The 20911-nt window shown below is 45.4% G+C and overlaps 1 protein-coding gene across 8 annotated transcripts in view; it reads left to right on the top strand.

Annotated features, from left to right (window-relative positions):
• UTRN (utrophin) overlaps positions 1-20911 on the top strand; it is a 2010688-nt gene that overhangs the window by 1740938 nt on the left and 248839 nt on the right. For all 8 annotated transcript variants that reach the window (XM_069606729.1, XM_069606726.1, XM_069606725.1 and 5 more), the window contains one exon: positions 14980-15181. In XM_069606729.1, coding sequence (XP_069462830.1) covers positions 14980-15181 — 202 coding nt within the window. The remainder of the gene's footprint in view (positions 1-14979; positions 15182-20911) is intronic.

The following is a 20911-nucleotide window of genomic DNA, read 5'->3' as shown; positions in this document are numbered from 1 at the left end:
CGAACAGAAGGACCAAACCTGGTTTGGCACGGAGAGTAAATCTCAAGAAAGACATTTCCACAAAGAAATGGCGAAAAAAGAAGACCGGGCCATTTTGACAAAAATGGCACACTTGGGTGCTTTACTGCCGCTGTGAACGCAGCCCACGGTAAATGCACACCATGGTAGTGTAACGACTGGTATCCACGGGGACGCCATCCAGTCTGGCTGGACTGCTTCCGACCTTGGCTGAGGACCGGGTCTGAAAACACAGGAGTTTGGGTTTAGCTTTAATGTCTCTTCTAGCCTGGAGCCCACCTCCCTTGTGGACCCAACGACCCATTGGTGCTCTCCTCAACTTGCTTTTTGGTATGGTGCACTCTCCGTCCTGCTGTTCTGTGCAGGGGTGCGTTGTGGATGGGCACGTCGCAGCCTAGTTGCTTCACTGGTGCAGGCCCGTCAGAGTCCAGACCTGCTGCGACACCGTTCGTCAGGTAAGTCTGCTGTTTTGGCAGTTTGTCCTTTAATTTGCAATTGCCCCTATTAATGTCGTTCATCCTTCCTTAGGTGGGGAAGGAGTTCTAGTAATGCTGTGCTGCCTCGGGCTGTGCACGAGATGGTAAGAGAAAGCGCAGAGCGCGGCGCTATGTGCCTTTCTTATGCTAACCTGTTTGTTGTCCCTTCCTTTCAGGCCGCCGTGATGTTCCAGGCTGCATGTTGCCGAGAAGATGGAGAGCGGCAAGTATAGTGTTGCGCGAACCGCCTTCTAGCACTTCTGCTTGTTAATCGGCTTTTCCCTTCTTTTTGCAGGTTGTTGAATGGCCTGGAATGGACATCGACCAAAAGCAAGTCAAATTCAGGTAAGCGTGCGCCTTTTGGTTGTTTTTCAATGTTGAAGAATAAACGCTTACTAATGCGGCTTCTCTGTTCTTTTTCTTCCCAGGTTGCGGCTTCCAAGATAGAGCGAGCGTTTGCCGAGATGCTGGATGTTCGGGATTCTGGAGCGGAGGACGGAAGCGGGGCTCACTAGTAGGTAAGCGTATACTAACGGTGTTCTTGTTCTTGCAGGTAGTCTGGCCCGGAATGCAGAGGAAGATTCCAACAGACCGTTGTGAGCGTCACGCTGCGACCAGCAGAGTAACGCGAAGCGTGTTCTCCAGCTTGGCCGCGGTTTATATAGCCTGCAGGTATCCCAGGTGCCCCCAGACCTGACCACACCTAAAATGCTAGACCGCATGGCGCAGTTCTGGAACTGAGCCATGCGGGGCATCCATGTTGTGTAAATGCTATTGTGAGTTCCAGTTCTTTGACTTCCCATATAAGCCTGGCGCCAAGGGCGCCAGGACTGACTCCAAGAGAGTCTTGGGGGACATGATGGGGCCCTTGAGGCCATGATAGAAGACTGTGGTTCAGCCCAGATGGCCTGACTGCCAAGGCCAGGGGCAGGGGTCATGACAGGTAGTTAAAAGTAAACCACTGCCACCAGCCATTCAGTGAGGAAAGGGTAACATAAAAGTGTTAGATGAGAAGCTAGACAAAGGGGATACTAAGTAACCCCTCCAGCATCCTATTGTAAGATAGTGTGTGCTGGGTCTAGAAAGTTACACATGTATGTAAAGTCAAGTTCACTTTACTGCTCTGGGAAACAGTAGTTTATCCCAGAGAAGGTATTTAAACCTTTGGGAAATCTGGAAGACTTCCATGTACCACGGCACTGAAGGTGCTGTGTGACACCATGTAAAAGATGATGCCTATGGAGTTTGTCAGGCTCCGTAACCAACAGAAACACAAATTTCAAAGATCACATTAAATGAGAGAGTGGGAAACCAGGGTCTCACTCTCTCTAGGTTTAAACAAATCAAGTCCTCAAAATCCAGCAAAGTTGCCGGGGGGTCTCTAAGGTGGAGGGAATTAGCACATTTCTGAGAATTCCCCCTAACAGCTGGTAAAAGGTAATTGCATTTGAAAGGCCACCCGGCTGTAATCAAGCAAATGGCATCATTGCATCTACTGTGCTTCCTGGGCATTATGGAGACGTCTTATCCCAGCCCATGCAAGTAGATCTAGTTCTTAAAATCAAAGATGGAATCCAGAAATAAGATTGCACGTGATTCACAGGTTGAGGCTTCTAATAATTCAGAAAACAAGGTAAACTTTGTCAAGTGCTGCAGAGACAAGATGGGTTGCACACATGGACGAAATTCAGGGCAAGGTTGATGGAATCCAATAAAAAAAGGACTGCTTTTAAATGTTTTGGATATTAACCCCTAGTTTTGTCTCAGAAATAATTTCAGGGCTACTGGGATTCAATGTGCTGATCAGGACAGTGCCATACCCAGAAGCTACACTTTTAAATGGCGCTCAGAAGGGCCACCGCAATTATCAACCAAAGCACAATAGCTTTGCCACACATTTCTTTTGTGGTGCATTTTAACAGTACTGAAAGCACAAATTAGGACAAAAGTGCATGGATATCTAGTTAGAGTTTCTATGAGGGGGCGTTTCTGTAAGAGCGATAAAGAATACTACCCCAAATGATGTTCTGCTTCAAGGTTGGAACTTAATATGGTTCCCACCAGGTTAACAAGCCCTCTCTTTGAACCAATACTTAAAAGTGACATTAGAAATGCACATTGGAAATAGCCTACATTAAAGCAATTACTTTATTATGATGGGGATGAAAAACAATGTCAATGTACAAATATTTTTTGCAAAAACACGATAACACCTGAGGTTTGTTCATTGTGTTTTCAACTCAACTTAAATGATTTGATTCCCACCAAATGATATAGTTTAACCCTAAGATGTTAGAAGGGCGTTGGCAAACTGTTTCAGGCCTTTAGGTAAACTGTTAAGGGAACACCAGCATAACAATCTGACTATGCAGGTGAGGTGTACAAAATATAAAGTTACACATTCATTTCCTTTACAAATGAGACCACAAGTTCATTTGACCAGAAAGAAAGCAGTTACATTTGGTTTTTGGCAGATAAACCATGGCACAACATAATGCCTAGTACACGTTTTGGCAAAGCATTTCTCTGTTGACATATGGTTAAGACAATGTAAGGCAGGATGTGATTATAAAGTTGCTTAAGATTGTGCCATCGTTATGCCGGCTCCACGACCAAGAAGAACCAGAAATACTTGGAGACATTTGCGCTGTATATGAACTTGGTTTGCTGTTTTCAGTGGGGATTTTTTCTTCAGTTTTGGTGGTGTTTTTCCAGCGTTTCCTACATGTTTCAAAATCTGTGTACCAGTTTTAATTGGGGATTCCATATCACAGAAATAACTCTGCTGTTCTTTAACTGAACTATACAATCTCATTCTGCTGAAAGAAAACGTTGCTTTATGTGAATAAAAGTGAACTTTCCTTGACACATTTCCTCGAAATAACTTCAAAAGGCTAGTGTTTGACAGTGGGTCATTGTAATACAATGCACCATTTGATCAAGTGATTGATTTGAATCTTCTCTGACAAGTAGCTACCTGGAGGTTTTTTTTAGCCCTGTAGTGTTGGAAATCCCATAATTATGTCCAAATTGCAGCTTTAAAAAATATGTGGATCATACAATAATTAATTAATATGGATAACGTGTTCTATGACTTATTTTAGTTTAGATCATATTCAATACGAACATTTCTGAAATTGTCACTCAATGATTTTGCTAATTTTAATTTTCACTTTAATACTGGCATCCATGCTCATCAAGGTCAGCACTGCCATCAAGTGGACATTTTCAGCCATGTTCGAATAAACCTCTAAAAGGAAAAATTATTTTCAGAGGGAAGAAATCGGATTAAGTAGGATTTTGATGAAATCCAAAAAGCCTTTATATGAACCAATACAGTCTTCATGCTGCTAAAGTCAAAAAGTTCCTTAATTGTACCAATATTTTTGCAGCCTGATGGGGTAGCAGGCATATGCCCCATGTAGAGTGGGAAGGGGGTGGCGATTCAGGGAGTAGAGAGTCTGCAAACTGTTTTTTTTTTGTTCCTTTAGAGTGAAAAGGGGTGTGATATGAATGACTGGATTGACACTCTTTGGCAGGACTTGAGTGGTAACATTAGGCGGGGGTCAGGTGAAATTTGATTATTCATTTAGGTGTAGGATTTTCTTTTCGGGTGTATGTTGCATCAATGGACCCCTTCAAGATCTACCTCTAGAGTGCTAATTCCTTTCCTGCCTGCCCCATCTTGCCCACTTGTTTTGTTCGAGTCACTATAGACACTTCCATTCGTCAGCATGCTGTCAATTATCTGTTTAGCTCATTGCAGTCCTTGCCGGCTTTGTTTTCCTAATTTTGGCGATATCTTTAGTGTGCTGATAATGTTTGTTTGTTTACCTGGAGTCAGGACCCTTGAATGCTTATATTGCGACTGCAGCAATATCTGAATCAATTTTCTTAATGTAAAAGCACTTTTTCTGGGTTGCGCTTCCGGTAGAAAAATTATGGTTGACTCAATAGTATATTTTCCATAAATTATATTTATTTTTTGCATTCATATTCATGCAACTTGGAGTTGCATTCATAAGTACATTATTTTCCTATTCATAAATACATTTTCTTCTCTCAACACGTGTTTCCCCACGGTAAGTATCCGTGGTTCTTCAGGAGAGATACTGAGAAAGAAAAGTATAAAAAGAAATGAATGAAGCTGTAATCAGAAGTTGATTCAAAGTTGAATGTTGTGAATGGTGAGGAAGAAAGTACTCTATTCAGGTTGATTTACCTGTTTAGCACACTTACCTATTTTAACAGTTCTTACTTTGTTATCCAATGTTATTTTTAAATTTTCCAAAAAAAAAATGTTCCTTTGTTTTTCAAATATTTTTCCAAAAGTGATTCCAAATTTATTTTTGTCCCTTTTTGCTTTCTTTTATTTTCTTATTTTTCCTCTTTTTCTATAAATATTAAAGAAAATGAGAAATTCAAACCTTTTGTTAATTATTTTGGGTATAGTTATTTTCAGAGGCTACTTGCAAGTAAATATATTAAACTAAACAGTTTTAGCAACTTGCTACTTTTTCCCTTTAGACAACTAATAACAAAGAAGTCCAGAGAAAGCTATTCCTAGCTCCTCTGATGGCTTTACCTTCTTCTTCTAGTTTCCTCAGGACCAGTTGCCTCCTTCTGCCATGATCCGTGCTACGAGATCAACTGGCTTCCTTTCTCTTTTTAACGGCCCGTGAATGCGTAACGCGTGATGTCATCGCGCCACATTGCGCGATGTCATGCGTCAAGCCAGAAAGACGGCTTGCGGCCATTTTCTGTTTTTGTTCGTTCGGAAAAGCTGGTTTATATTTAAATCTTTGTTTGAATTGTTAAACACTCCTGGATAACTTGCTGCATTGAATAATTATGTCTTTTCTACGTATGCTTATTATAATGGAAGAAGGAACTGAAAATATCTGTTTTTTGCAAAGCTGAATACAGGGCGCATTGAAAATATTGAAAATTTTCCATATTTAAACATTATGATTCTTGCTTGTGAAATTGATGATTTAAGCTTTGCATCTAATCGTGCTATATTGGCTTTTGCATGGTACAGGCCCTCAAACAATATACCAAGATAGGTGTACTGTGGTACCATTTGTATGGGAGATCGATCAAAAGTCCAGACATATGATAACGGTCCTTGACGCTTGGGCTTTGTTTCGGAACGGCCTTCTACTTTCCCAGTTTGGCAGTGGATCCTGCACCCTGGGCTGATTATTCTTTTCAAGCATCCAAGGTCACTACACAGCCCTTCGTTAACATTCCTTACATCCCTAAAGACTCCCCCGGTCAGCTCCTACTCCACCTGCCCTTTTGGTATTTCCCTAAAAAAGGAATAAAAATCACATGCCTGCTTTCATTCTTGTTGTCTGGCTGACTGACAACTTCTGAACACTGTCCGCTCTCTCGGGGCTTCTTAGCCAGGCCTGGCTGGATTGATTGTGCAAAGCACCTTTTCAGTTGGGACAATACATGTCCAGATCTGCAAACTACATCTGCCGTTGCGCTCATTTCTCGTGCAACCTGCCTATCTTTACCTATTTCTGCACCGTGTGTGTCCTCCATGTGAGGTCTTCCCACCCGAGTATCCGTTATTTCCTGTCCCTTTTCGCCCCTGTTCTAATTTGTTTGTCATCACCCACTATTTCATCCCAGGCCTACCTTGAGAGGTAAACTCTATTCTTGGCACAGGTAACCTCACTATATCTAGGGAGACATGTTTAACATTCTACACTATGATGACCTCAATACCATAACTTTACTTTTATCCTGCATTTATTTGGCCAGGCTTGGGCTTGCCAAGTAAGCATGCAAGTAACGTGCAGCTAAACCTGGAATGGTTCCCAAATGTGCTTTTAGTGTTCATGAATCTGCAGAGCCCTTAACTGCAGCCGCTTGCTCCAGGGTCGCTTGTGTCCACGTTGCCGCCTCCATGTTTTTATACAGCATTCCCATATTGTTTAGCAGAGTCCACTATTTCCATTCACGCCAGTAAGCACATACGTCTGATAGAGGAAATCACGCAGCATTTCGCAACCAACGCACAAAAACATTAACTATGACGTTAGAATACTAAACTAGTCTTACATACATTTTCATTTGTATGCAGCGGTAAATGCCCAATTTCTGGTACAGTCCTTCTCCTGCACTGTACAGTTTGTGTGCTAACATACTGTTTAAACATTTGATGTTGAAGCAATAGTAACATTATAATGCATGTAATGTTTACCACATGTGCATGGGATTTATTGCAGTGTCCTCAACTGAAGTCCGCTGCTGGCGGGTTAGTCGCTCCTCTCTGCGAGCTACTTGCGCCACCTTTTACTGCAGCATTCCCAGTTAAGTAGGCAGGGTCCCACACCAAATTCGTCCATGCCAGCAAACCACTGTTTCACTGATATGTCAAATGAAGAGTGCATAAAACTGCTTAATATGATGTTGCAGTCCTGATGGTCTCTGTTGCCATTTGTATGCACTATTACATGTGCCGTATCATTGTATGTACCTCTCCAACTTGCTGTTTATGATGTGTGCTCGGACTAAGTTAACCTACTGCTAATTGTCATATTATGCATTCATTGTTTTCCACATGTTCATGTAGTGTGCATGTAAAAAGAAATGTGAATGTAAAGTATTACAGAGCTTTTGTCTTGAGTTGGGGACTCACGTGTGCACACTTTGCTCGTTGCATCTTTTAGGGCTGCGCAGTGTTGCCAGGTCCGCTTATTATAAGTGACTTTGGGCTTGTTTTTGTCCAAAGTCGTGTATAATATTTGAAGGTCGCTTGTCGCGGTTTTTGTCTGCTTGTTGGACCTTCAGTGCTTGTTTATATTGCAGTTAAACCCATTACACTTCGCACAGAGCGTCCTGCACTGGGCTGCTGGCAGCACTTGATGGCAATTGCTCCTTTGTCTTGCTCCCAGGTGCGCCCTGTATTTTGCATATGCTTAAGTGTTTGGCCCTGATGGGATCGTTACTTGTCCACCAGGTGGCCCATCAATGCCAAATGCCTAAACATTTGCAAAAAGAAAGCGCACTTTAAAGGTTTCGTCATGCACACAGACACACTGACATGTAAAGAAGGCGATTGTTTTAGTTTACCAAGCGTCACTCTATAGCAATATTATCCTGGTGATCAGGGCCGTCACAAGGGGGGGGCAGGGGGGACAAACTGCCCCGGGCCTCGCGCTCAGGGGGGGCCTCGCGCGAGCGGTGCGGGCGGCTTGAGCGCGAGGCCCGGGCGGCTTTGTATTTTATTAAACAAAACAACATCTCCTCTCCAGTCCCAGAATTGTTTGTTTTCCCACAGAACCTCGGGGCCTTGCGAGTCGCGCGCGCGGCGCCGGCGGCTGTGCATTTTACAACATGATGCATCACATCGATCTGAGATCTCCAGTCCCACTGACAGACATCACAATTGTTTGTTTTTTCTCTTTCACGCAGAACCAGGGGTGGAGGGGTTGGGCTGGCTGGGGCAGGGGGCTGGGGGGGGGGGTTCAGCATAAATCAACAAAGCAAGGTAACACTCATTGTTACCTTGCTTTGATTTGCAGCATGCATGCATGATGTATGCATCATAAATTATGATGCAGGCAGCATGTATTTGCAAACCAATTATGCAAAATTGCAAATTGCAAACAACAAGAGGGCCTGGGCCCAGGTGCGAGGGACGGTCTGTCTGGTGCTCAGGAGTCAGGCCCGGCTTCCGCTCTGTCGGAAGAGAGACAAGACAACAAGTGTTTCTTTGCAATTGCAAAGATACGATTCACACCTGGCCCCTCGGCAGCAGGCTGCTGGAGCCAGGCTGCCTGCAGGGGAAAGCGGCGCAGGTGTGCACTGTGCACATGAAAGACTTTGAAAGTTGCTACTTACACTTGCTACTGCAACAAATGGCCAGGCCAAATTGAAATGCCAGGGCGCCCGCCCCTATATTATGCCCTCCCTCTGACCCTTCTGCCCTCCCTGACACAGACTAGTAGCTGTAGCTGGCATTCAACAGGTGCTGCCTGCTGTGCACATAGAGGACTGGGCTGCAGTCATAGCCTCAGCCACGCACAGAGGAGGACTAGTGCCACAGCCAGGACTCAGGATTCCTGTCCACCAGGACAGACCACCAGGACTCAGTGGACCAGGTCAACTTCGAGGAGGCAGCCAGGAGGCCAGGCCGGGTCCCGGGGAGTCCAGGAGAGAGACCATCGAGCCAGGCACAGGACCACCTACGGTACCCCTGCCCAGCCCAGGAGGGCATTCAGCGGCGCCGGCAGTCGGCACTCAGGCAGCCACACCACCACACCCTGACCCAGGCCGGCCGCGGCGCTGGCACAGGCGAGGCGAGGGCAGGCGATAGGCAACAGCAGCCAGTGTCAGTGATAGACACTTGGAGGTAAGAGAAAAAATGTCTGCCTGTTGCTCTATATGGGGTAATGTTCGTGGCTCTATCTCCCCCTCCTGGTCTCTCTCTCTCTCTGTCTCTCTCTTTCTCTCTCTCTCCCCCCCCCTTCTGGCCCCACCCATTTCTCCATTCAATCTCTAGTTGCCATGCATGTCATACCTGCCCACCTTCTCTTCGGCCCCTCTGACTGTGCATATAGTGTTCCATGATGTCACCTCTGCACCTGTCCTTCTGTCCGTCCAGCCATTGCATCGTTCGTGACTTGCTCATGCACTCTGCCCTCCTCTGTTTGTCCGCCTGCTCTTTGCTCTGTCTGTCTGTCTGCACCTCTCTCCTCCTCTGGTCTTCGCATATTCTGCCTGTCTTCCAGGTCATCTTTTCTGCGGCCTTGTCTGTTGGTCTGTCCATCCGGTCCGATGTTTCTGCATATCTCTCCCCTAAACCTTCGGTCACTTTCTTCTGTCAGCCTATCTATCTTCTGTTTACTCTGTCTCTCTCTTTCTCTCCTGCCATCCATCATTAAAATCTTCCATATGTCCATCTGCCCATTCGGCAATACTTTTGTGAATCTGTCCGTACACCCATTCTTCACTCACGTGTCTGTCCGTCCGTCCGTCCATCCATCCGTCCCCGCTTGCTGCATTGCATCTGTCCACTTATCCGTCCAGCCCTCAACTCTTTCCCCATCCCCTCTCCCATCCGCACCTCTTTCGAACCATCATCCATCCATCTGCTCACCCATAAACACATGCATCCACCCATGCATAAATCCATTCATCCATCCATCCATTCACAGGGCTTCCTCTCACCCCTGCTGGCTGCTACGAAGGGACTGCATTCAGTAAATCGCCTCGTGCAGAGATCTGTGTGCCAGCTGCCGAGCAAGTTGCCCACCCACTCATCCTTCTCAGGTCCATCAGTAGTACTTGCTTTGTTGGATATAGCGCTTTCTGCAATCTTGTTTGCCCTTCGTAACGCTCTAAACACAGGCTTTGCTATTACGTTTGCAATGGCGCTAAACGGTGAGTGCGGTTCACTTCAGAAACAGTATCGGCTATTAAAGCCTTTGCAAACCTTCGTATAGTCTAGGCGCTATATAACCTAACAGTTATTGTGAAAATAGGAAGTGTCACCAGAGAGCTTCCATAAAGAGTTGCATGACAGTCGGTACAAAGAAGTACAGTGCAGCTTCAGAGTATAGCTTTAAGTCAAAATTCACTAGTGTATTTAGTATCGGTGAAAAGTGCAAAACGGCGGGCCACTGTGCCTAAAACCCTCCCCGTGCCCTCCCTGATCTATTCTATACGCTATGATGTTTGGATACTGACATTGTTGGCATTAGTATGGGCACGGAGAGTGGTGACCAGTCGTGCAATTCTCTCCTGTAGTGAGTGATTCGTGACGTGGACACTCACTAATGCACCCTATAGTAGCAGCGAGGACAGGGATGCAGTTAAGAGTGTTTAGGGGTCCCACAAAGGTTACTGTCTGACTTGTTGCAAGCTCTGTGTGCAGTGCAAAATGTGGCAAAGTCTCATGCCTCTCGTTCTCACAGTCATCTGTCATGACTCTCTCATGCCTCTCGTTCTCACAGTCATCTCTCATGACTGTCTCATGCCTCTCGTTCTCACAGTCATCTCTCATGACTGTCTCATGCCTCTCGTTCTCAGTCATCTCTCATGCACATGGACCTCTCTCATGCCTCTTGTTCTCACAGTCATCTCTTATGCACATGGGCCTGTCTCATGTCTCCCCTTCTCACAGTCATCTCTCATGCACATGGACCTCTCTCATGCCTCTTGTTCTCACAGTCATCTCTTATGCACATGGGCCTGTCTCATGTCTCCCCTTCTCACAGTCATCTCTCATGCACACAGGCCTCTCTCATGTCTCCCGTTCTCACAGTGAGTCATCTCTCATGTACATGGGTCTCTCTCAAGTCTCATGCCTCTCGTTCTCAGTCCTCTTTCATGCACACAGGCCTCTCTCATGCCTCTCATTCTCAGTCATCTGTCATGCTGATAGGCCTCTACTAAGTTCACACACCCTCATCCTCATATTTCTTTGTGCTCACAGAGCATGCTTCCCCAAGTGCCTACTTATTTCTCTCTCTCTCTCCTCAGACCTCTCTGGGTTTGCAGTCCTAGCTCATGGTTTTCAGGACTCTTTCTCGGTTTGCAGTCCTCTCTCAGGCTTTAAATGCCTCTCGCTGGGTCATTCCTCTGTGCTTGCAAGCCACCCATGCTCGCTGGCCTCTCGCAACCTTGCAGCCCTCTTTTATGTCCAGACCTCTCTCTGTGAGATCACAGGCCTCCTTCTGAAAATGTAGATCCCCTCCTGCTTTTCATACGAATCAGACCTGCCTTAGGTATTGCAGATCTCATTCATGTTCCCAGACCTCTCTCTGGATTTGCAGGGCTCTGTGTCCAGATCTGCAGGCCTCTCTCTGGGGGATTATTGTTGCTCAGCTCAACCTCAGTACCCAACGTGCCAGGCCTGCCTGAGTTTACACTGTCTGAAGGGAACACCTCACCAAGGCTGGTGAGGTCTAGAGGTGCGGTTTCATTTTGGCTTTCCGTGTGTGTCATTTGGTGATTTGGAGCTCGCTTATAGCCACTTTGTCTCGGCTGGAGGAGGAGGAGACTTCTCTCAGTGAGTGAATCACCTTTCAAACTATGGCGGGCACTTTTCTCTCGCCTCCTGTCACCCGAGTGTGCAGCTGGTCTTTTCTTCTGTTGCTGCTGTCCCCTCAAAACCAGCGCACTGAGAGGCAAGAGGGCCTAGCCTAGGCAGACTTCATCTCCCCCCGGATGGGGGAAAAACAGACAGCACAAGGCCTGGCAGCTTAGATATTTGATTGTTATGTATCATATGATATGATATTTTATTTGTATCACGCTCGTACACAGGTGTTTCAGAGCACGACTAAGCAAGGGAGGGGAAACAAGGAGAACACAACACATTATCTAAATAGGTATGAGAGTTGCCAGGTAGAGGGAGCAGCAGTGAAAATAGCAGATGTGACAGTATATGGTATACGATACTGTTTGGCAACAGCAATGAGTCATCCTGTGCTCACAGTAGTGTTGCAAAACACAGAACTATTTACTGACCCTCGCAGGTCTCATTCACATCACTTGGACCGCAATTAGAGCAAGTTTAACAACTCACAAATCACAGCGTCCTTATAATTACAAGTTTGTTAGAAAATAAGCAACAGAGTGGAGAGCGGGAAAGGGCAAGAAGCGTAGGCATTTTGTGGACATCGACAGGCACTTAATTTAAATAATAACAGCATGATATATTAACATAAGCTCTGAAGTGAAGCACAGAGCTGCTGATAAGACACAGTGTGATTAAATGATCTGCCCAGGATCACACACTTTGGTTAAATGGTGAAACCGGGATGGGGACAATTTAAGCAACTGAGCCCATCTTCACAGGTTTAGTTGCAAGTGCTTGAAGACAATGCATTCACTTCTTTCAACAGTGCAAATGCTTTGCTGTGACTCGTGTGTCTTGTCTATGACAAACCAAGTCTGGAATAAACCTTTCTTCAGCTTAGAAACATGGCTTTGCTTTAGTTGATTTGCAGTCATAAGACTAAACCATATTCGAGTTCTTCCATAAATAAACTCAAGTAGAGATTTCTCGCTTCACTTATTTACGGTGCCACTGGCCAAGTGCAAAAAATGAAGGGGCCTCACCAAATGTTTTGCCCCGGGCCTCACCTCACCCTGTGACAGCCCTGCTGGTGATATCCCTAGTGCTGACGCATTATCCACTAAAATCCTTCATTTTTTAAAAACTTTTTTTGCAGACTGGGTTAGAGTATTATTGGAATCTATATACAACATTTTTATTATTTGTTTATGACACCCATCCTTTGCCAATTTATGTTGCTACAAAACGTTTATTAACCAATCTCAAAGTGAATAAAATACACTAGTGCACAGTAGTGTAAAAAGAAAATATATTTCAGGCCCGTATGATTTTGCAATCTGGAACTTCTAGTCACCATGCAATAAAATATTATTCTAGCACACTCAGTGTTCTGTCTATGTATGTTTTTCTTGTTGTGTTATGTTTCTTACTTTTGAGACCTTTTCACAACTTTTTAGGTGCACGCTTGTTTTTTCAGCTTGTTTCGGCTTGTTTTGGAAGGGCATTCAGCTTATTTTTTCCTTCCGACCTGGCAACACTGGTGCTACGTTTCCATATCAGTTGTCAAATTTGGTCCATGCCAGTAATCACGTACTTACTGATATATAGCAAACCGCACCACACCCCATCTACTATGTGAAGGTGACACTTCTAGCGTTAAAAAACGAGTGACCTTGAGGCCAATATAATGGCAGCTAGGAGCTATACCAATACATCACTTTACAGTCCTAGATTCACATGCCAAAAGCGTAGTCCCGCTTTCTCCAACCAGACCAGTGACCGGCCTTGCATTGGTGGCTAAGATTGAACCACTGGTTTTCAATAAAAAGGTCACCTTTGCAGATTCCAATTATGACTTGAGATGTCACCTGTTCGGGGCCTGTCTGTGCAACACAGCGTGGGTAGCCTTTCCCGTATTCCTCCCTTATTCCTAGCTCACGAGAGCCGTGTCTAGGCATATACTCATGTGTTCCCTTCATAGGTAAAAGAAGATATCTACGAGCGCGTGTTTTGGGTAGTGGATGGCAGTTTACTTTGTGCAAAAAGAATGGTCAAAGTGCGACGCTGCATTTTTCATTCTTTTCCAAGCGCAGGGAGCATGGGGGTAATTTGGGAATATGGCACATTTACCTTAGGCCGGTGCCTTTATAGTTCCAGGGTACACTGTTGGATGTAGAATGAATTATATTCAAGTCTGTTGTTTTCATTCTTTTGTGTGCTGGACAGTTTACTTTAGAAATGGTATTAGACGTCATACCCTGAAGACCGATCGCTCCCTCTGCACGAGTCACTTGTTCTCTGCTGTCAATATATTTGATTAGCATTGCACGTTCATATAGGATCGTCTTTCATCTCATGTCACACTGAGAGGAGAGGGAGGGAAATGGCCTTGAAAGAATGGTTAACCTGGGGCTATCGAGCAGAGGTCTCTCAGCGCCTGCAATGTCATTGTTGCAGTCTGCGAAAATGTTCACAAAACACACAGCAAAATAATTTTAAAGTTGCAACTATGTCACACCAATGGTGCATTCCTGATGAAACCAAGCATATATTACAACAAATTACATGGTTTTTATTCTAATATAGCTAAGCGTATTCACATTATTGCAACCTTTGATCAATAGTTATTGCTATTTGGTTTTTCAGAAGCTCCTAAATGTTAAAAAAAATTAAAAAAAAAATACACCAAAGTTACAGTGGAAGTATCTAGAGGGGCCGTGCTCTACAATTTACAAAGAGAAGGGTGGAAAGTATGGGAAATGTCTCCAGGCGTGATAATGTTAACTGTAATGTGGGCTTAGTCAACCCCTTGCTGGCTGTGACTGTCCTTTGCAGAGGTAGAAGTGTACCGAAAAAAGTAGTAGAATTGTGGTCTTGGCAGGGGAGAGGTTAGGCGGAAGCATAGTGCAACCTGTGACAAGGTGCTGCGGCCGGGGCATTGCAATAGTCCAAGTAACTAGTAACTAAGGCTCCTATTACAACTTTACACTTGCACAAGGACAAGAATGGACAAATCCTCTGTATAGAATGATAAATATGGCTGTAAAAAGTAGAGGAATGGTAAACAAAAAAATAAAAGTAGTGGAACACCGCTCCTGACCATTCCCGCTCACTTCGATCACTGGTCCTTTGGAAACTGCTGGTGTCCCTGTTGGTAGCAAGCTTGTTTTCAGGAGGTGACCGGGTCCGGTGCAAGAAAGAATTGCGAGGAATCCATAGCTACTCACTATGTGGTCCTCCAGGTGTTTTCAACTGCAACTCCCATGCTCCTCTACCACTAACCTTCTTGGCTTATGGCTGATGAGAATATCTGGATGGCCATATAATGGGTAGCCATACCATGTGCCAAGGTCTGAGGCTTACTTAAGCATGTGTGTGCAACACTGACTATTGGAAGCTGTGCTTCCCCTGATGATGCTCTGGGTTTCTCTCCCTATTTAGTGGATCTGCTGGAGTTGAGTGCAACACACGAAGTCTTCAAGCAACACAAACTGACTCAGAACGACCAGCTTCTGACTGTCCCGGATGTCATCAACTGCCTTACCACCACCTACGATGGGCTAGAGGAGAAGCACAAGGATCTGGTGAATGTCCCACTGTGTGTGGATATGTGTCTTAACTGGCTGCTCAACGTCTACGATACGTAAGTTTTTAAGAGTACACCACTAGAAAAAACAGAGTTTTCTCATTGTTAACATTAGCGAATGTATATATATCGGCTCATACCTAACCTTTTTATTGGCTGCACACCGTGGTTGCCCAGGTGCTGGGTCAAAAGAAATATTTTTCCCAGGGATCCCTGGGTCTTTGGAGCAGGGAGAGCCAGAAGGTTTGCTGCTTCACCCCCACTCCCAAATTCAGACATGATTGTACATCCTGTGGCAAAACTAGACCACTTTTTGGGGATATTTGCACGTAATGAGCAGAGACATCTGTATGATAGTGCTGTAAGGAACGCATGGTGGCAACAGTAAAAGACTGACACAAGTGATCACATTTTAAGGGTGTTTATTAAACTGTATGCAGGTTGGAAAAACACCTAATCTAAACCTAAATCTAAGATGGGAGCAAGCGTCAACTATTAAATGAAAATAAGGCACTCCTAGTGCCGTTGTGACAAATAAAAAGGGCCTATACTAAGAAAAAGCCATTGCCAATCTTTACAACTAATACAAAAAGGGTGTGGGATAGTTGCCATGAAAAGAAAGAAGTGTTCACAAATATGTCAGGATGCGGTAGCCTGGATCTCCCTTCGCCAAGTTTTTAGCACAGGGTAAAGTAGGATCTTGGAGCACAGTACACTCTCGAGCTTCCCCAGCACGAGACAACAGTTCCGCTTTCATCTATCGGGGCTGTAGATGGCCAAGTCTCGTTTCTCTTGTAAGTCTCTTGCCTTCGAGGACCCGATGTCCTCAATAAACAAACACAAAGCTCCTTTCTACATATACTTTGGATGATGGATTCACCTCTGGGTCCCCCTCTTCTGGATGCTTCACAACTTGTGTTGCACAAATCAAATAAAAGTTCCTTTCTCAGAGAACATTGGGTGATGGCTTCACCCCTAGATCTCCCTTGTTCGGGCTCGGACACCTTCATCAATGTTAGCCTCCCTCCACCGGGTTCACTCTGGCTTTTATTTCAAGAACTATGGCAATCTCACTTTAGCACAAATGTCTTTTCACAGTTCACTGGGAGCCTCCCTTTCACTGGTTCACCTTTGTTAACACAGTATTCACAATAACCAAATAAAAGTGTATTTCAACAAATGATAATGTGTTTCCTTGTGTAACTTTGGGTGATTATTCCTCACCCCTGTGTCCCCCACTTCTGGGCGCTGACCCCTCTTTACTTTCAGCCTTCCTCTGCCGGGTTCACTATGGCTTTACTTGCTTCCACAAATCTTAATGTCTTTTTTTAACAGTTCCAGTGGGCATCCCTCTGCCAGGCTCGCCTTTGTTGACACATTGTTTCTCAGGACTTTAGACTTTGCACCCCTTTTACTGACATCCCTCTGTCAGGTTCACTCTTGCCGTTTCACAGTTCCTTTTGATTTCAATGATTGTGGGATTCACTTCCCTTGCTTTCTCGACAGTTTGTAGGTCAAAGACTTTCGATTGTAAGGGGATTTTGCCCGACCTCATGTATGACTGCTTTGACCTGTCTTGGCAGCTCTCTTACAGCCATCTGGTATCAGTAGTTTTACTCAACATGGGATCGACCGGAATCTCTCGAGTTAGCACCCACATCGTGATGGTTCCTTCTGAAGCTGGTCTTCCCCTTACACTCTATAGTTCTTTGAACTCTTCTCAATATGCCACTTCATGACTTTCATATAACACAGTTTGGTTCTTATTTGCTTTCCCTTCGGCTCACTGGCTGTAATGAACTGCTTGGCTTTGCTTGTATCTGAAGTCAAGGCCAGTACCATGGTAGCAGGAGTTTCCCCTTGGTCCTGTTCATCAACGTAGGCACGTTCCGTGTACTGTCGGCATCAGCTACAACACACTTGGGCTATTGTCCTTGGCCTTACGATTCCTTCTGCGGAGGTTTCGCGGGTCTGAGTCAAAAAGGGCAAGGTTGTGTGTCTACTGCCGGCCTGGCTAGCTGTTTCGTTGTCGTGCGTTCTGCCTTGCTCGTACTCTGCTCTCTTGCTCCACCTTTTATCCTTCTGAGGAACGGAAAGGGCTGTCAGGTGTGTGGGATTCTGATCAATTGCCTGACTTTGCCTGACCCTTGTATTGGGACATGTCAGGTAAACGGCCCTGGTGTTAATCTATTCTCTTTTATGTTGTGTGAAATTGTTTGTGTCGGAAAATGGGAGACAGTGTTTTTGTGTCCTATGTGGTATGATGGGGAAAAGGTGTTGAAACTCGGGGGATACTGTGTCTCGCCCGATGGTGTCCCACTCAGAGGACCCCCCCATCCTGGTGATCCTCCCTCACTGGTGTACCCCCAGGAACGGGATCTAATAGCGATGGCCGTGTCCTGGCCACCTGAATGAGAGATCCCTGGGGTTTAGCCACAGTGACACCTTCAGGTTTCTCACAGTGCAAACGGGGCAGATGCACCAGCTTCCGCTTGACTGTCTGATTCAGAGAGGGCAGTGTACATTTTGTTACAGAACATGAATAGCATATGTCATGGTGTTGTATGGTGCGCTCCTGGGGCCCTGTGCATGCTCACTGCTTGTTGTTAACTAATATCTGATAAGTGAATACCGTTTGGTGATAAGAACACCTACTGTGCTTCAAAACTTAGCTCAAAACCAGAACCTCATTGATACTGTGTTATGTCCAGCCAAACAGTGGTTGCAAAAATAAGGTGCCACCCCCTTTGACGAACATAATGCGTTGATCGCGAGAGCTGATTAGGTAGCCAAATTCAAGACAGTGGAACCAAAGTGTCGAGGTTCAAATTCCACCTTTGTCTCTGGGTAATACAGTGATCCTCAGCACAGCACTTTAAAATAAGACCATTTGTTATCTTCGGTGAAAAGGATTATCTTCCCACTTTTTAAGTGGCATTGCTTGCTCTTTAATTTCATGTTAGCCATTTGGGTGGGAGGGGTCCTTTATTTTCAGGTCTTTTATATTTGGAACAAAAATGGTTTACTTTCTACATTTCAGATGATAATCTTCACATAATGAATAACAATATACAAGTCTGCCAAACAATAACTATCCGCATATGAACTTGGTAGACAGTTTTTTTGGGTGCATTTAAATCTTGAAAATACAGTAGTAAAATCTAGAGAAGATTTTGTAGGCTGAAATCGACTAGTATTCAGGTACTTTTAGACATTCATTCTTGATTAAGAAAATTATGGTGCAATCATTATATATATTTTCATGTTGGTTTACTCTCAGATTTGTGTACATTTCAAGGCAGGTCTACAAAAGAGAATATTATTGTAGTTCATGATAGTCAAATATTGATAAATAATTTCACCTTGCTGCATGGCTAAACCTGTGAAAAGAATGTGGCAAGTGCCAGAATTGCAGACTGAGCTCAAGTACCTGCTTCACCACTTAATCAAAGTGTGTGTTCCTGTACAACTCACTTAATATCATAGTGCCTAACCTGACAAACTTGCCAGTGTCTATGTATTTCAAAACTGTCTGCCCCTTACAAGGAATTTGTTATCTAGGTATGCTCTTCAAACAGATTCTCACTTGGTTTAACTTATTATAGTGTTTATTCATTTATAATAGTGGTCATTTATATATTGCACATCACAAAGTAAATTGTTACTGGACTTACACATGCCGACACAACCTGAATACTGAGTACCTCTTCTAATTTCAGTCAATTTTGAGATAGTTGCACCATTCTGGTAAGTTCTAAGAGAGTCATCTTAGTGCTTTCTGAGCTGTTTTTTCGTATTTCAAGTTTTTGTCAAATGTTAGTAAAGTTTTTGACCGGTTTCTGTCTAATCGTTTGACCAGTGGTCGACTACTGGCAATGGGCACCCACTGTCGGCAAAGATCACACTACATTGCGCATCTTTTGTTGAGTTTCGATAAGGCCTGGGCTTGGGCCTACTTTGCGCCTTTCCACCATGACCGAGGAGAAGAGATGCCTCTTCAAACTCTGCGCGAAATGTGGATAGAGGAACGTGTACGTCAAAGATCGACACCATACATTTCTGTATTGCCCCATCTGGACCATGATGAGGAGGGATGCAAGTTCTACTGTGGATTTTCAAAAAAAAAAAAAGAAAGAGGGATCCCTTCAGCAGGTTGGCAGCATGGCTCAAATTCAGCAAAGCCTCCGAGTCTGCTTCCGGGCATGGTAATGCATCCCCCAGGACCACCCAGTCCCATGAACAAACTCCCTCAGAAAAGAGGTCAGGATCCTTTGAGGACGCCCCGCTCTTGGGGTCCAAAAGAAGGCAAGGCTGCACGTTGTTGATCCCACTGGGTTCGCTGATGCTGCAGGTCCAAACTCAGGAAAGACAAGGTCACCGTCACCAACCTCTTCTACAGAGAGCCTACCTATGAGGGGTGCTCCCTCTAAGAGGGATTCCTTGACTCCTTCAAAGTTCTGCTTTTCATCGGCAGAAAAGGTGAAGGAGATCCAAAGGTGGCCCTTCGCTGCCCCCTTCGGCGATGCCATCGGCAGCTCAACCGGCCAAATCAACGGTCACGACCATGTCGCTGAAGGCTCCTGCTACCAACCAGTGGACTCCGTTGACAACCTCATCTTCTTCATCAAAAGGGGGGCTGGCCACAAAAAGTGGTGTCCACTGTCACAGCGATGGCTGCCCCGCAGGTGTCCCTACTGCCACGGTGTGAAGCAGCTGCGGCGGCTCCGGTGAAGGCCCCTGAAATGGGGATAGCAGCCGCTCGTCCCCAGAAGTCTCCACAGAGGGGAAAGGGTAAAACTCCTACGGACCCTAAGAACGGTAGGGATCCACAGGCTGCACCGTTGAGACCAGTTAAGATTTATATGAGCGCCAATGAGGGCGGTGACAAACTTCCCGAAGACTGTTATTCCGACCACAAAGGAGTTCAGGGACTTGTGTCTGTAGGTGGGTCACCACGAGGCGAGCCCGGTCCTCCATCTCGCCAGAAGAGGCTTCTGGTCAGAAACCTCCACCTCTCATTCCTTCCACTCCTCAGCCCAGGGACATGTCTTTGGACAGTCTGACCACGCTGCATACCCTTGTATCCGACATTCAACAGATACTGCCACCCACACCGCTGCCCCTGCTGGTCCAAGGCGTGAACTGCCACCTCAAAATTGGTACTTGACCCCAACTGGGGATCCTGCCATGCACACGCACACACACAGGCACGGATACAGCGGGTACGGCGACGGACACTGGCGAAGCCGATGACTTCGTACCAGCTGACGGGGAACAAGTGGGCGCCGATGAATCGCACGGGACCTTTCCACCAGATGAAGTCAGCGCCTTCCACACAATGATGTCCAGTGCCTCAGAATGAAGACGATGAAGGAAGGATTCCTTTACCAACATTGTGAGCCCAAACAGAAGACCATCATGTCTGTCCCCTTGCTGGACAATATCTTGGAAAGGCTCAAGAAGAAATGCAGAGTTCTGGACTCGGCCCCCCAAGTGCCTGAGGTCCTACCCCTCGCCTGATTCTGTGGTCTCAACCGCGGCCAGGCAATGCTCTGCAAACCCTTCGTCCTAGTTCTGCTGCCTTGGGACTAGGAGGGGAGGAAGCTGGACGCTGCGGAGAGAAGGATCATCTATACTGCTGCCAGCACCATTAAGGCCGATAATGCCCTGACCATTTTGTCTGGCTATGTTCGGTAACTATCGTATAAACTGGGCCCTATTTTGGACTTCTTATCTGAAGACAAGAAGGTGGAAGCTCTGACGCTGTTCAAGGAGGAGGAAGTAGCC

The sequence above is a fragment of the Ambystoma mexicanum genome, chromosome 4p, assembly GCF_040938575.1.
Source record: "Ambystoma mexicanum isolate Mex_15411 chromosome 4p, UKY_AmexF1_1, whole genome shotgun sequence".
Taxonomy (NCBI): Eukaryota; Metazoa; Chordata; class Amphibia; order Caudata; family Ambystomatidae; genus Ambystoma; species Ambystoma mexicanum.
The sequence above is the reverse complement of the archived record's forward strand: the minus strand, read 5'-3'. Positions and strand labels throughout refer to the sequence as shown.